The 16020-nt window shown below is 38.3% G+C and overlaps 1 protein-coding gene across 4 annotated transcripts in view; it reads left to right on the top strand.

The window, feature by feature from the left end:
- Nucleotides 1-5168: 5168 nt before the first annotated feature.
- LOC132205981 (tumor necrosis factor ligand superfamily member 15-like) overlaps nucleotides 5169-16020 on the top strand; it is a 31125-nt gene continuing 20273 nt past the window's right edge. Inside the window, exons 1-4 of one of the 4 annotated variants that reach the window (XM_059638176.1) lie at nucleotides 5169-6276; nucleotides 6620-6647; nucleotides 6762-6806; nucleotides 7849-8188. In XM_059638176.1, the coding sequence (XP_059494159.1) occupies nucleotides 5971-6276; nucleotides 6620-6647; nucleotides 6762-6806; nucleotides 7849-8188 (719 nt within the window). In that variant the 5' untranslated portion in view covers nucleotides 5169-5970. Of the gene's footprint in view, nucleotides 6277-6619; nucleotides 6648-6761; nucleotides 6807-7848; nucleotides 9878-16020 lie in introns of those variants that run through there. The other 3 variants (XM_059638177.1, XM_048558868.2, XM_059638175.1) reach the window with 3 other exon arrangements.

Raw genomic sequence — 16020 nt, 5'->3', positions numbered from 1 at the left:
CACTGACGTCCCTTCTACACTCCGGACTGCCTCTCCTCTGATCTCTGCCATTTCCACAATACATTGACTTTCTCTCATTTAGATTCATCCAGTCTGGAAGGACTTCAGTCTGTCAATCAAACTCAATGTAGGCAGGAAAACCACAGTGAGAAGATAAAACATCGCTTCCCCACAGACAAATTCTGCACAATTTTCAGGAAACACATTCTTCTGTATATCACGACTTCACAACAGCACTCTCTACACCTTCTCCTCAAATCCCAATTCTCATGTGCTCCCCTGAATGTTAAAGATTAAAGAATTCAATCAGAGAAGAAATGGAAGAAGGGAAAAATTACTGAATAACTCAATTTTATTGTTGTACTGTAAACTCTCATTTGTACATTATGTCCAGGAATGTCCTGTAACAGAGGTGTGTGAGACACTAACAGTTATTGGAATCCAGGCAGCTAAGATGATTGAAAGTTTTCACAGCATTAAACTTACAGAGATAGAGATGTACAATAACCTCCCTTTGAATATTTGTTAATTAGAACTAGAGTGTACAACAGGAGTTCGAAACAAAACGAAGATATTAAATACATGGAAAATTCCCAGAAGTACCTGTAACAAGGAAGTGGGGAGGCAGTCTGTGGTTGCCAATAAATCTATTTCCATAAAAACAAGAAAGTGTTTGAATGCATGTTGGCTATCTACATCTGCACAACTCCCCCACCAGCCCCGCCCCCAACACCGTGTGGGTTTCCTCCAGGTGCTCTGATTTCCTCCCAAAGTCCAAAGATGTGCAGGTTAACTGGTCTTGGTAAATTGTCTATAGTGTCCAGGGATGGGAGGGCTATGTGGATTAACAGGAAATGCACGTTACAGGGATAGGGTAGTGGGGGCTGGTCTGGATGGGATTCTCTTTGGAGGGTCAGTGAGTACTCATTGGGCCAAATGGCCTCCTTCCACACTGTAGGGATTCTATGAAATAGTGCTTTGAGGAGCAACAACATTTAACTGTTTAACTGAGTTAACTGATACCATTGTAATTATCCAGCGCCTAGCAAATGTGAAAAAAGGACATGTGCTTGCATTGTATATTTCCTGATCTCACAATATCCCAAAACATTTTAGAGTCAATGAAGAAATTTTGAACTGCACTGCCTGAATTATGAACTCCCACAAATCACAGTGATAAATGAGCATAACATCAGCTTCAGTGATAAAAGTTCTGGGGAGAAATCTTTCTGTGAAATTGGGATCATTATGGCCACCCAGTGAACAGATGGGTGCTCAGTTTAGCATCTCATGTGGGCTACTACACCCACAGACTGTGCAGTATTTCCTTGACACTGCACTGAAGTGGCAGTTTAGATTTTGTTCTCATGTCTCTGTAATGGGAATTGAAAGTGCAACCTTTGGTTCTAAGGCAACAGTTGAATCAACTGAGTCACAGCTGACATCAGATATGTAACTGTGTTATAACACACAGCTATAGCATTAACATGAGTTAAAATGGACTTGTCCTTCCAATGACAATTAACCACAAATAAGCAACATTTACCTTGTCCAAACAGAAGGTAGCACTATGGTATATAAAGATACATTCCAGAATTAAACTGCTGACAGTGCAGCAATTTAGAGTAATAGTGTCATAGAAATGTACAATACGAAACAGGCCCTTTGGTCCAACTTATCCACGCTGATCAAATATCCTAGATAAATCTAGTCCCATTTCTCAGCATTGGTCCAAACCTCACTAAACCCTTCCTATTCCCAAACACATAACAATTGTTATAATTACCAATCTCCACCACTACCTCTGGCAGCTCATTCCATACATGCACCTCCCTCTGCATGAAAACATTGCCCCTAAGGTCTCTTTTAAATCTTCCCCCTCTCACCTTAAACGTATGCCCTATCATTTTGTACTCCCCCACTATGGGTAAAAGACCTTATCTATTTACCCTATCCATGCGCCTCATGATTTTATAAACCCCTATAAGGTCACCCCTCAGCTTCCAATGCTCCAGGGAAAATGGGTCCAGTCTATTCAGCCACCACCTACAGCTCAAACCCTCCAACCCCGGCAATATCCTTGCAAATCTTTTCAGAATCTTTTCAAGTTGCATAATATCTTTCCTATAGCAAGGAGACCAGAACTGCACATAATATTCCAAAAGTGGCCTAACCAATGTCCTGTACAGACGCAACATGACCTCTCAACTCCTATATTTAATGCATTGACCGATAAAGGAAAGTATACTAAATATACCTGCAACTCCACTTTCAAGGAATTGTGAACCTGCAGCCCAAGGTCTCTTTGTTCAGCAACAAATTTGATCTAAACTAGAAAATTTCTAGCAGCAGAAATGACAAATCTTTCTGCTGGAGTGCTATGTTTTACAAGACATTGAATCAAACTCAGAATATATATATATATATATATATATTTTCACTCTGAGAATCATTGAAAGAAAAAAAGTCATCACCATTAAAAGTTACCTACCTCTTAACACCCTGGTGAGAAAGGCAAGAAGAATACTTTGAATCAATAGAAACTTTCCCTAAATTAACCAGGAAATGAGAAAAAGAGTCAATAGAAATTAACAAATGAAAGCAACAACGTTTTTCAAGGATCTTTTGCAATAGGATAAAAAATATGCCAGAAGGTGACGTGAAGATCTCAACACCATCATTTGCCTAATTCTAAATGCAATTTAAAATGTGTTTTGGAATGGAATTTCTGCATAATCAGAGGTAATGCCTTGCCATTTTGGTCAACTTATAAAAACATCTTTGAACAAACAATTTTGAAATACCCATTTTTACCATCTTGTCAAATTAAAAGCTATTTAAAAATACTTACATCAACAATCTGAAAGATAATTATGTGAAAAAAGTCCAGAACCACACATCCCTCACCCCACAAATATCATACAGCATTACAAATGATTAGTGTTAGATTAAGGAAGTCGGATTAATTCCATATGAACTAATGCGCTCCCTCCATTTATCATAGATAGCCTGACCAACTCTATCTATAGTAACTGTCTATTGAGGGGTAGGCAGTCAAAACGTCAACGCAAGGCATGACAACAAGAAAACCTAAAAAATTAGACACACCAAAAAAACACAAATCATACATCGACAAACTAAGAGATTAAAAACAAATTATCAAATCAACAGCATTCAATAATAACACATTTTCAAGTACACACCTCAATATAAATATGTATCACTAGTTGCAGACTAAACAAGGTTTAGTCAAAAAATATTGAAGAAAATTAAAGAGACATGATATTCACCACAAAAATATGAAAACAAACTTTCTATTTTAATACATTCAACTAAACATCAAAACCCCAAAAGTTGCAGGAAGCAGCACAATTATATAGTAAAAACAAGTTCACAGAAAGTAAATATAACTGCAGAAGAAAAAACACAAGTGCCTTTACAAGCAAAGAAGCCAAAACAGATGCTTAATCATAGCCATTCACCACCCACCCAAACTGCAAAATCCACGGGTACAAGTGCAGAATCAAAACCAAGTATAAACAAATGTTAAGTTATACATCCTCACAAATGTTGCACGTATTGTCGTCCATTTAGAAAATCAGATGTAGTGGTCAGACAAGTTGTAATGCTGATTGATGTCAGCTTCTTGTTTACCAACTTAGGCAACATACTGTTAATGTCAATAGAGTTGGATTCACAGTTATTTCTGCAAAATAAAGAAAAAAGCCTACCAAGTAATTGATATAGAGAGGTTAATGTTTATTTTCAATCGTAAAGTGTCCTCAGCAATATATTTTTAAAAATGACATTGTAATTCATTTTTAAATTTTCCAACTGTTGCTCAGAGAAACAGCTCGATTCTCTTCAGAAAATAAAGTTTAATTCACATTTATAAATTATATCTAAGACAAAAGGTTTCGCCAATTGTACATAAAAGAATATTTCCAGCGAAACATTTAAATAAACACAACATTTTGATTCACGTGAATACTTTCTCAGTAAACTTGCAAATACGAAAATCTAACTTAACTATCTCCATCATAATTGCAAAGGTGATGCTTGCTCTCAGTTTCTTCACACTGCAAGCTACTTCAACGGCAAGTCTGCCAGGTACTCATTCACTTCACAGTCAACATTTACCACATGGAAAGCCACGGAATGCACTGAAACAATGAGCTGCTCCAGAATCACTTTGTTCATGTGATTGAATTAATCATGTACTATCGTCTGTGTTGAGCAAATACTAGATTCCAAACAAAAATGCTAAATATAAAAAGGTATCACATTGCCTGGAATATGGTGTAAGGCAAATGCTAAATAAATATGAAGCTTGTTATTTATTATCAATATACTGAAATGGGTTAACACTTAAATAATACTGTATACTCTTCGTGAATTCCGCCATTGAAATAATTTTTAGGTAAAGCAGAGTTTATACGATAGTGCACAAGCTGATGATGGAAATGATGGGCTCCGAAGCGGAAAAAGGTTACTAGCACTAATCAATGTACTTTTGTTGAATATAAAAAAGCGTTAAGTTTCAAAAACAATGGTACAAATTCTGTGATCGAATCGGGAAATATGAATCAAAAGACAAACTCAAGGGCATTATTTGAAACACAGTCAGAATATTAAAAAGCTTACAAATAAATGTTATGGCTCCTAAAATACCATCAGAAAATGCTGAAAAATACACAACTCATCACCTCTACCTAGCATCAAATCTCTATCCATGTGCTCCTTCCTATGATTAGTCGAACATGCAATTAGCCATATAGAACATGCGCCTCCCTTTTGACTTGTCATACCACAATTTGAAACAAAGATAAATGATTTTTGTTATTCAATATCCTCCTCAAACCACGCACTGTGAACTGCGCAAGGTTTTCTATTACAGCCATTCCTTGTCAGGAAGAATTTCCTTCGTATAGTTTATAGAATCACATAGACTATTGACCTCTTTCTGCCTGTTTCAATATATGGCAAGCTCATTAGTCCCCACACCCTCCTCCTTCCCTGCAGGCCTATAATTTATTTTCTTTTCAGTTATTTCTTTTAATTGCTAAACCTGTGGCCGCCACCCTTTCAGGTCACAAGTTGTGTATCAAAAGAACTGAGTAAAAGGACATTCTCCAGATCACCCCATCTGGAGTCTTTTCTCGTAAACTAATTGCGTAAAATCATCTGTTGATTCACTGTCCGGTGAGTGGAGTCGCCTACAATGTCGAACGTCTATTGAAATCTCTCCCTGGCTATTGCTCTGGGCAGAACATTCCACTCCCTCTACACAAGGCCCTCATGCTTGCGTAATTCTGAAAATCGGAAACCTTCAATTCGCTAAATGTACTGCCATGTGCGTGCCTATTAAATGCTAAACTGAGCTCGGGCTTCTCCGGAATAAAACAAAAGCAGAACTGGAAAACGATAGAGACTGACGCGGAGACCAAAACATTTTTTAAAACGGGCTTTTCAATTACAACGGGAAAATAAATAATTATGTAAAGGTATGAGGAACCCGAAAGTTAATTCCCCCTCGCTCGCTACTCTTTCTAGTACAGTGTAAGAAGACCCATGTGGGTGTTTGAAAAATTATTTGATGTGAAGACAATACTTTCACTCTTGGTGCCTGTTATCTCCGAATGGCCTCTGCTGTACTGTCAGTCTGGGGACGTTTGTAAACTACATTGTTGTTGTTTATTGATCACAGTTCCTGCTGCAGGGACTTTCCAGGTTTTCACTTCGGGAGCGGAGGGGGAAGAGGTGACCATTTAAAATGCAACATTTAAAAACACACATACACAGTTTGCTGCGAGTTTCGTATCGTAGGCGGCATTCCCTGTACGGATTCCCCACGTCACAGTTCCTTTGGAAAGCTCCAGTTTATATGTCGGGGAAGCTAAAGGCACACATCAAATCGCCACCTCTCCGAGCAAAGCTAGAACCGCCGGTGAGACAAGGCTCACGGATACGATGGATGCAAGGGGCGAAGACGCCGTAGCTATGATGGGGCCAGCGGCCGGGGTGAAGCTACAGGATACTCGCTGGCGGCGCACTCGCCTGGCGCTCGCATGTTGTGTGAGCTGCTGCTTCCTGCTCGCATCGCTCAGTGCTTACTTACTGGTCAAACAGCTGCCTCCCCAGAAGGTGAGAGAGAGAGAGACACTTTCCTCCTCACTCCGACTTTCTAACGATTTCTCTCCACAGATGCTGCCGAGCTTTTCCAGGAATTTCTGTTTTTTGTTTCTAACGAGCTGCATCAACAAACTGACGGTGGCGGTAATTCTAAGTTTGCCATTTTAAGCTTGGCGCTGAACCCTTCAAGCTCGACATTCATCCTAAATGTTCTCTTAAAACTTGACAGCATTGGCCAACTTTAAATGTGCTGTTGATCCAGCTTGGCATTGATTATAACGCCACTTTCTTGCTCGTAATTTTATCTTTTAGCTTGGCATTAAAGTGTAACACGCCATTCTTGCTCGTCATTTTATCTTTTAGTTTGGCATTAAAGTTAAAGTGGAACACAAGCCAAAGAATTCCAACATTGACAGTCCCCTTTGTTTCAAGCAACGTTTTCATAATGTACTCAACTTTCTAATAATTCCCATTTATTTTGTTTCAGCCTGGACCACAGAAATCCGAAGTGATTGGTTCGTATCTTTTTCAATAAACTTTACATTTAAAAAGCTGGTTCTTAGTGTATTCTTACCGTGGAATGAGTTCCGTGGTGCTGACAAAACTATCCCTTTTATTCCCCGTCCCAGGACAACCGTTGGACATCGTTGAGAAGCCCAGGGCACACCTGACAGGTCAGAGATGCCGCTGTTTTCATTTTATTGTTTGTTGGTGGCAATTCATATTAAAAAAACTATAAAAATATATATCTATAACAAGCGTGTGTCCTAGAATTAATAGGTTACTTCTGAAATATCAAGATATATGGCAACCCTAATCATTTCTGCCATATTCAAATTTGAATGTATATGTAATATAACATGCAATCCTTCACTGTAATTGAAAATAAAAAGTTATTCACACCATTCAGACTTTGTAATAGTCCTGCTTTTTGATATTTTCCTTGGTTCTTGTCACATTCTGACCATCATAAGTGGTTTAAAAATTATAGATTTGTCCAACATTATAATGCTAATGTTACCTAGATTTTGTGGTCCATGCTTGTCCTGGTATCTGTACTAAATGCTTTATTCAGCAATAGCTTTGAGTCAAGAAATCTTCTATTAAGTGTTCTCCCCATGATGTTTTACAAAAATCTACCATTAGGTTTTGTTCAAAGGTCATTGGCTTTGTTTTCATTTCTAGTCAATTCGAAGGCAGGTTATTTTAACATTCAATGCAATGATTCAAAATATATCTAGCAAAGAAATCTTGTTGCAACTGTTTCAAACTCAAAAAGGTTGCATTTTCTACAATCAAGAATTAGAATGCGCTAGGTTGCAATGTAGAAGGTGTATTTCCTCATGAGAGTGACCAGAAGATAATACATTCAGCATTGAGGTTTTTTCATTTTGATGGGTTCAAATGCCAATTTGACTTCTGGGCTCTGAAAATTAGATAGCTGTCTAGCTGAAGGTAGAAACATCAACCAGAATTAGTAGAATTTGTGTTGTTCATGTAGCTAATGATTAACCAATAATCTAAAACCATAAAAATCAGACCCACTCCTTTTGTGAAAGTAGGTTTGTTTATGTGCCACAGGGCAGGTAAAGCTTAGCTCAAATTGGGTCATTACATACAAGTTCAAAGACGTATGGACATTGGTTTTATTGAAATGTCTTTTTTAAATTAAACAGGGAAACTTTTTAGTAACTAGACTTTTATTTTTAATTTTAGCCAAACTTACTTCGGTTGATGGAATCGATGGGCAATACTCCGCTCTCCAGTGGGAAGATAAAAATGGACTTGCTTTCACAGAAGGCCAGCTAAATTATCAGAACCCAGCACTCATCATTCCGAGGCAAGGAACTTATTTTGTCTACTCCCAGGTGTCATTTAGAAGCAGCAGCAAGGTTAAAAACATTACTCATATCAGTCACATCATTACCAAGTTAACCTCAAGTTACCCTGAACCCACACATTTACTGAGTTCCACCAGATCTCTCCATGGAAATCAAAATCGTTGGCAAGTGACCATTTATTTAGGAGCTATTTTCCAGCTACAAAGAGGAGACAGGTTAGTAGTAAATGTCAGCAATGTGAATCAGGTGGATTTTACCAATGATCATAAAACTTACTTTGGCGCATTTTTACTATGATCAATAAATTAAATGGACAGTGGCATACTCATTGATTAGGGAGGATAGTTATACCAAGAGTTGTAGGGCTACATATTAATTTTTTCTTAAAGTTCTATCTGTCTGATTGAACTAATATTTCTGGGTTCAAATTTGTACAGCAGGAATCTTTAGTTTATAAATAGTGTTACATAAGCATGAAGTCACCTTGTGAACTGTGAAGGGTAGAGGCTTCATCATTCATGCCAGGGGTGGTTTGACTGTTGAAAACTGAGAGACCAAGGAATCCAACAAAGGAATGCTGGAGGACCTGCACCAAAAATATGCAGTTTGATTAATTTAACATCCGGAGAATGAAAACCAGGACAATGCAGCAAAGTTAACAAAAGTACTGAGAAGAGTGACGCAATCTATCAAGTTGCCAAAAACTCTTTAGCTCAGTCAGAATACTACAGAAGTCAATGTGGCCCTTGTGGGAAGTTGACTCCCTCCTTTTAAATCACATCACTGTTAGCAACTGGAAAGAACCCCATATGTTTATGTTAATAAAAGTGCCCAGACATCATATTCAGTAAAAAAAAAGACACTAAAATTACAACATTAGAGCTAGACATTCAGTCAACAGAGAAAACAACAGTTACAATTCTGCTATATTAATGTGTGCTTTTCTTCTTACAAGAAAACATTTTTACACCAATTCATATTTTCAATTTAAGTTCTCAAATTTATGACATGAATTTTGTTGCTATGCAATACAAAATTTTCATATGTATTATTTATATACTGTCAAATGTTGGTACAACATTATAGTGATAAAAAGCACTTAAAGAATGCAAAGCTTACAGCTGATTACATCATATTAAGTAAGAAATGTCTCTGATTTTATTAGTTTTATACCTTTGAGTTAAGGGAAAGACAAGGCTGATTGAATGTTCAACGGTCACTTAATTTGCTGCAAAAGTTATACATCATCTATTCCTCGTTATGATGTACATTTAAGCTACAGATTGTATATTATGTTTTATATTAAAACCTTCATTATTTACTGACATATTTTACATATTGTATGATCATGTCAAATACTTATCTGTATTGTAGAAATTCTTTGGATTGACTACCTTTTATTGTATTGAATCTCTATCAAGATTCCTGATTTTTTAACTAGTTTGTAGGATGTATATTCATTCAAATAGCACTAATTTCGAATATATATTCTACTCATAGTTCAAGGAATTTACCCAGCCATTAGTCATGCTACACAAACCAGGGAGATCCTAGATTTGACAATCTAATTCAGTTTCAACAGCTGTAATGGCCCAGGTCAAGGGGGAGGGGGAGGGTGCTTGGGGAGGAATGACTCCAAGCTCTTCAGATGCTTTCAAGTGCCCTCAATCAGGAATGCAAACACTGTGAACATTGGATAAGATTAAGATCATGCAAATTGCACAGCTCCCACAGTTAAATAACCTGTCAACACACTGATGTGAACAATAGTAGCTGGGAATGGAGGTTGACTCCAATAGTGTGTGGTCTAATAAGGAGTGATTCCTGTAACAGGAAGTGAGATAATGTGAGAGAAAAAAGTTTTTACCTTTCATTTAATGCCATATTTTATTTCTGATTGTTAATTGTAGTGATTTAATATCTAATTAAGAAAATTAACTTTGCATTGAATAAAGACTGAAATCAATGATAATTTTGTTGTTTTTGGGCTCAACAAGCATATATAAACATGTTTTATCCTTTCAATGAAAAGATAAATATATATAAAAAAGTGATGTGAAGTCAGGAAAAGTCATTAATTTCTCTTCCTCCTTCTCTTCAAAACTGTTACAATCATCCTGTCAACAATGGGGCAGATACAGTGCTTTTTATTAATCCAAAGCACTTCACAGGAGTGTTAGAAAGCAAAATCTGATGCAGGGCCACATTATTAACACATTAAGATTAATGTCCAAAAGCTTGGCCAGAGGGGATATTTTTTAAAAATGCCTTAGAGGAGGAGGTATAGTCAACAGGTGGGGATATTTCGAGAGGGAATTCCAGAGCCTAACCCAAGTCAGGTGAAGGCACACTCACCAAGGACAGACTAATTAAAATTTGGACTCAGGAAGTTTGAGTGAGAGGAGCATAGATACCTTGAAAGGTTGTGGGGCTTAAAGGGATTAACAAAGGTAACCTTTTTCTTTTAAAAAAGAGTCATTGACGATAGGAATGATGATGGGTTAATGAAACTGGGTTAATGGTTAATGCTTCAACACAGGGATCCGGTCCTGTATTCCAGCAACCTGGCATAGCGGTCTTAGAGCAGTACTGTCTTTCCCAAGCCCAGAAGTCATGAATTTAACAATGATGGACTTTGTCTTTTTTTTAAAAGCCATTATTCTTATCTACACCTACTGTCATTAATATAAGTGCCACGGTATGGTAACCTAAACACTTTATTTTTTGTGAAAAGGACAAATGACAATAAACAACTATTCTACTGTACCTGATATGAATTAGGGCATGCCAGTACACGTTTAGGTTACCTCAGGCTTACAGGAAGTAAAATATAGGCTGTTAATCAGGAGTACAATCGAATAGTTGAATTTACAGAAAACACAAAACACTCTTCAAAGAATTTCTACGACATGGAACAAGGCCATTCTGCCCATCGAGTCCACACCAACCCTCCAAATATCATCCCACCCAGACCCAGCCCCCTCTCCTATCCTTGTAACCCTGCATTTCCCATGGCTAATCCACCCAGCCTGGACATTCCTGTACACTATGGGCAATTTAGCATTCCATCTAACTAGCACAATCTTTGGACTGTAGGAGGAAACCGGTGCACTCGGAGAAAACCCACATGGCTACGGGGATAATGAACACACTTCACACAGTCGCCTGAGGGTGGAATTGAACCCGATCCGTGGCGGTGTGAGGCAGTAGTGCTAATCACTCAACCACCATGCTGTCCCAATATTCTGTTGATGCAAGCTGCCTCAACTCCAAGCTCTACTTTCTCTCCATACAACTGAATGGGACATTGCACCATAATATGTGCCCATTTCACCATGTTTGAATTCCTCCAGTTCAATTTCCATGCCTGTCACAGAATTGAAAGTTCTCTTACCACAGCCGCAAATAACAGTCTTTGCAACTGTGGTAAACTATTCTGAAAAAACTTTATTAACAGGTGAACAGTCATTGACTATAGTAATGTCTCATTCAGAGTTAGGCACCAGACTGTCAGTACGTCAACACTGAATAATCTTCTGTCAGCCAGGGCTCTCTGATTGGACCAGATTAACACCCCCAATTAGGGAACTCATATTCATTGAGGTCCAGCTGGCTGATCTTGTTACGAATACCTCTCTGTCCTTTGAGCTCTGCCAGCATTTGGTCACACAACTGCAACACCTCTCTGCCACTGTCTACGTGGAAGGGCCACAACAGTTTAATTCCAAACTATACAGTCATGACCAGACAACTGGCTGATGGCCTCTGTGCTTCACTCATATAATTACCTCTGGTGTTCTTGAAGAGCCTTAACTTGGTCCTTTTCTATTTCTCACTGACATGTTGCTCCTTGGTAATATTATCAAAAATGAATAATCTTTCCACACATATACTAAAGTCACACAGTCCTTCCTCAACAGCATCTCCCCCACCCTCTCAACACATTCTAGTTTGTCAGATCACTTGTCTAACATTCAGTACTGCATGAACAGAAATTTACTCCAAACCATATTGGGTACATGGATGAAGGGACTGGGGGCATTCTGGCAAAGTTTGCCGATGATACGAAGATAGGCGGACAGGCAGGTAGTACTGAGGAGGTGGGAAGGCTGCAGAAATGGCTGACGAAATTCAATGTGAGCAAATGCATGGTTTTGCACTTTGGAAAAAAGAATACAGGCATGGACTATTTTCTAAACGGTGAGAAAATTTGTAAAGCAGAAGTACAAAGGGATCTGGGAGTGTTGGTCCAGGATTCTCTAAAAGTTAACTTGCAGGTAGAGTCTGTGATTAAGAAAGCGAATGTAATGTTGTCGTTCATCTCAAGAGGGTTGGAATATAAAAGCAGCGATGTGCTTCTGAGACTTTATGGAGCTCTAGTTAGGCCCCATTTAGAATACTGCGTCCAATTTTGGGCCCCACACCTCAGGAAGGACATACTGGCCCTGGAGCGTGTCCTGCAGAGATTCACACAGATGATCCCTGGAATGGTAGGTTTAACGTACGACGAACGGCTGAGGATCCTGGGATTGTATTCATTAGAGTTTAGAAGGTTGAGGGGAGATCTAATAGAAACTTACAAGATAATGTATGGCTTAGAAAGAGTGGATGCTGGGAAGTTGTTTCCGTTAGGTGGGGAGACTAGGACCCGTGGGCACAGCCTTGGAATTAGAGGGGGTAAATTTAAAACAGAAATGAGGAGATATTTCTTCAGCCAGAGTGGTGGGCTTGTGGAATGCATTGCCACGGAGTGCAGTGGAGGCCGGGACATTAGATGCCTTCAAGGCAGAGATCAATAAATTCTTGATCTCACAAGGAATCAAGGGCTACGGGGAGAGTGCAGGGAAGTGGAGTTGAAATGCACATCAGCCATGATTTAAATGGCGGAGTGAACTCGATGGGCCGAATGGCCTTACTTCCACTCCTATGTCTTATGGTCTTACGGTCTTACATTTCCTTTGAATCTAACTACGAATGTTGTTAATAACTGAATTGTTCTCCCTGACCACTCTGGGAGGCTGAATTGGGCCATTTGCAGGCTTGGCAACACGTTTGATTCCAAAGTAAGCATCAACCACATATTCACACCAAGACCACTTACTTCAGCTCCAATAACATCATACAAGCCTGACCATGCCACAATCCTCATCTGCTGCTGAAAATCTCAGTTCATCAAGACGCAACTTATTGTTATTGTTTAGCATTAATTCCTGTAACCTACCCTTCCAAATAAGATCAAAAAGCAAAGTTAACCAAATTGTTAGTTTTACATTGATACTTTTTACTGATGCAATGTTATGTCAGTTCTTTTCTTTACATTCTTCGATCATACCACTTCAAATTTCTCACAATACTTACCACTGTATCTAGTCTCATAGTAAATAAATATAACCAAAATGAGTATGGCTATAAGGCAATTTAGACACAAGAAACACAGAAGAAAGGAGCAAGAGTGAGCCATTTGCCCCAACAAGCTGCTTCACATTTCAATATGATTATGGCATCCAACTTAGCACCACGTTCCTGCTTTCTTCCCATACTTTTTAATTCCTTCAGTCCTAAGAACTATATTTTACTGTTTCTTGAAAACACTCGATGTTTTAGCCTCAATTGCTTTCTGTGGCAGAGAATGCCACAGGCTCACCACTCTCTGGGTAAATAAATTTCTCCTCATCTCAATCCTAAATGGCCTACCATTTATCCTCAGACTGTGACTCCCTGGTTCTGGTCATTGGGAACATCTTTTCTTGTTTACCCTGTCTTGTCCTGTTAGCCTTTTACAGGTTCCTATAAGGATACCCCCATTACTTTTCAGTGAACACAGACCTACCCGATCCAATCTCTCTTTATACATCAGTCCTGCTGTCTGAGAAATTGGTCTGGTAAATCTTTGGTGTACACACCACCCCCACCCCCCCAAAGCCAGAACATCCTTCCTCAGGTAAGGAGAACAAAACTGTAAACAATACTTTTGATGTGGTCCCACAAAAGCCCTGCTGTATGCTCATCATGTAATTCTGAGCTGCATTAACAGTTTTTAGACAGTTAAATGGTTAAGTAGCTTTTATCGGGAGCATAAAAAGCACTATAAAATAATTCTTCTAAAGAACTATTTTTCCATTTACCTTTTAACATTTAACTTTGCTTATTTATAAAACTGCTTTCTAAGGAAGCATATTTTTGAACTATTCAGTTGTAAGTCTTGATTAACATAGGTATACATAAAACATAAAACAAAAAAGACATAATTTATCATATGATTAATATCAAAATCGCCTACTATAATTAAAAATAGTTCCTTAAATCATTCCCAAAATGTGAGCAATACCAGCATTTATTATCCATTGCCATGAGGAGGTGATGTTCACATTTCTTGAATCATTGCTGTTCACAGTGTGGCTCAGTAGTGAGTTTCAGGTGTGGTAATAGAATGGCTTTAAGAAGTATATTTTATCCTGGTTTTTGTCTTATGTAGAAAGGTTGAGTCAGAGGTGCTGAGCAGTCTGCTGAAACCCAATAGAGTGAACAGCTTGTGAGGCCTTGAAGCATTTTTTAAGATTTGGGACAATAGAAACAGCCTGAATGGGTGGGGTCCAGCTCCCACAGAACCATGATGTTTAATTTTAGCTTTCAGCAGTTGCAGGGGTCTTGCAGCTGGATGTGGAAACTCTTATTCCTTTCTCTCTAATACAACTAAAAGCTGAGGTTTTCTTCTTGCTGCTAGAATTGCATGTGAGACAATCTGTTTCACTGAATTTGTCTTTGCTAAGCGTATTTATGAAATATTACTACACTGGAACAGCTAATTGGTAGTGGTTAATATATATATATTATTTTGATAAGCATTTTGATAAGAGTTGCAGTGAAACAATTTTTTGATTTTATCTTTATTTCAATTGTAGTGTAAAAATAAAGTGTGTTTATCTTAACATCGAGTAGTTTGGCAAATTGAATTGCATCTGGAACACAATAACTTATGCTTACCTTTAAAATAAGAAAAAGTTAGGATCTAGGCTATTTTATTAGTATATTTTGAGGGTGTCTTGTCTGGTCCAAAACACAGGCTTTTGAACTAGTTTTAAATGAAAAAATAGTACTACATTCAGGCAACATGGTGGCTCAGATGTTAGCACTGCTGATCACAGCACCAGGTTTGATTTCACCCTGTGTGTGGAATTTGCACATTCTCCCTGTGTCTGCATGGGTTTACTCTGGATGCTCCAATTTCCTCCCACAGTCCAAAGATGTGTAGGCTCAGTGGATCTGTCATTCAAAATGCACTGTTACAAGAATAGGGTGGAACTGGGTGGGATGCTCTTTGCAGGGCAGAGTGGATGTATTTTTTTTCATGCAAAAATAAAGTGTGGTGCACAGATGTTTATTTTGGAGTGATGATCTAGCTTGACTTTAATGTTATATCTTTACTCAAATCTGTTCAGATCCTGCAGCTGTAACTTTGATTAGGTGTATTTAATCCACTGTATCTATTTGTTTATGGTTTAAACCTAAAGTACATTATATATTATATCAATATTTGAGATTGCTTCAAACAACATGTGGGTTGTAAATTATGCTTTGTTGTTTTAAGAATATTTGCTCGTGATTTTAATTTAGATTCTCTACATGCAGAGAGAGGCCATTCAGCCCATCAAGTTTGCATTGTCCCGCCAAATAGCATCCCATCCAGACCCCAACATTTACCAAGGCTTTCACATTCCTGGGCACTTCAGACAATTTCCCTTGGCCAATCCACCTGTTCTGCACATCTCCAGACTGTGGGAGGAAACCAGAGCAAACCCCTGCAGACTTGGGGAGAATATGCAAACTCCATATAGACAGTCACCCAAGGGTGGAACTGAACCCAGTTCCCTGGCTCTGTAAGGCAGCAGTGCTAACCACCTGAGCTACCATGCCACCATTGATATGAGATTCATATGATTTTAATTCATATGCAAAATTTCAAGTTATATTGGAAATTCCTAAGAAGAAATATATAAACAAGCTATTTAAAAAAGTGATTTAACTGATTTAAAGATAATTGAGCACA

The sequence above is a fragment of the Stegostoma tigrinum genome, chromosome 29 (assembly GCF_030684315.1).
Source record: "Stegostoma tigrinum isolate sSteTig4 chromosome 29, sSteTig4.hap1, whole genome shotgun sequence".
Taxonomy (NCBI): domain Eukaryota; kingdom Metazoa; phylum Chordata; class Chondrichthyes; order Orectolobiformes; family Stegostomatidae; genus Stegostoma; species Stegostoma tigrinum.
Note: the sequence above shows the minus strand (reverse complement) of the source record. Positions and strands in the feature narration are given on the sequence as shown.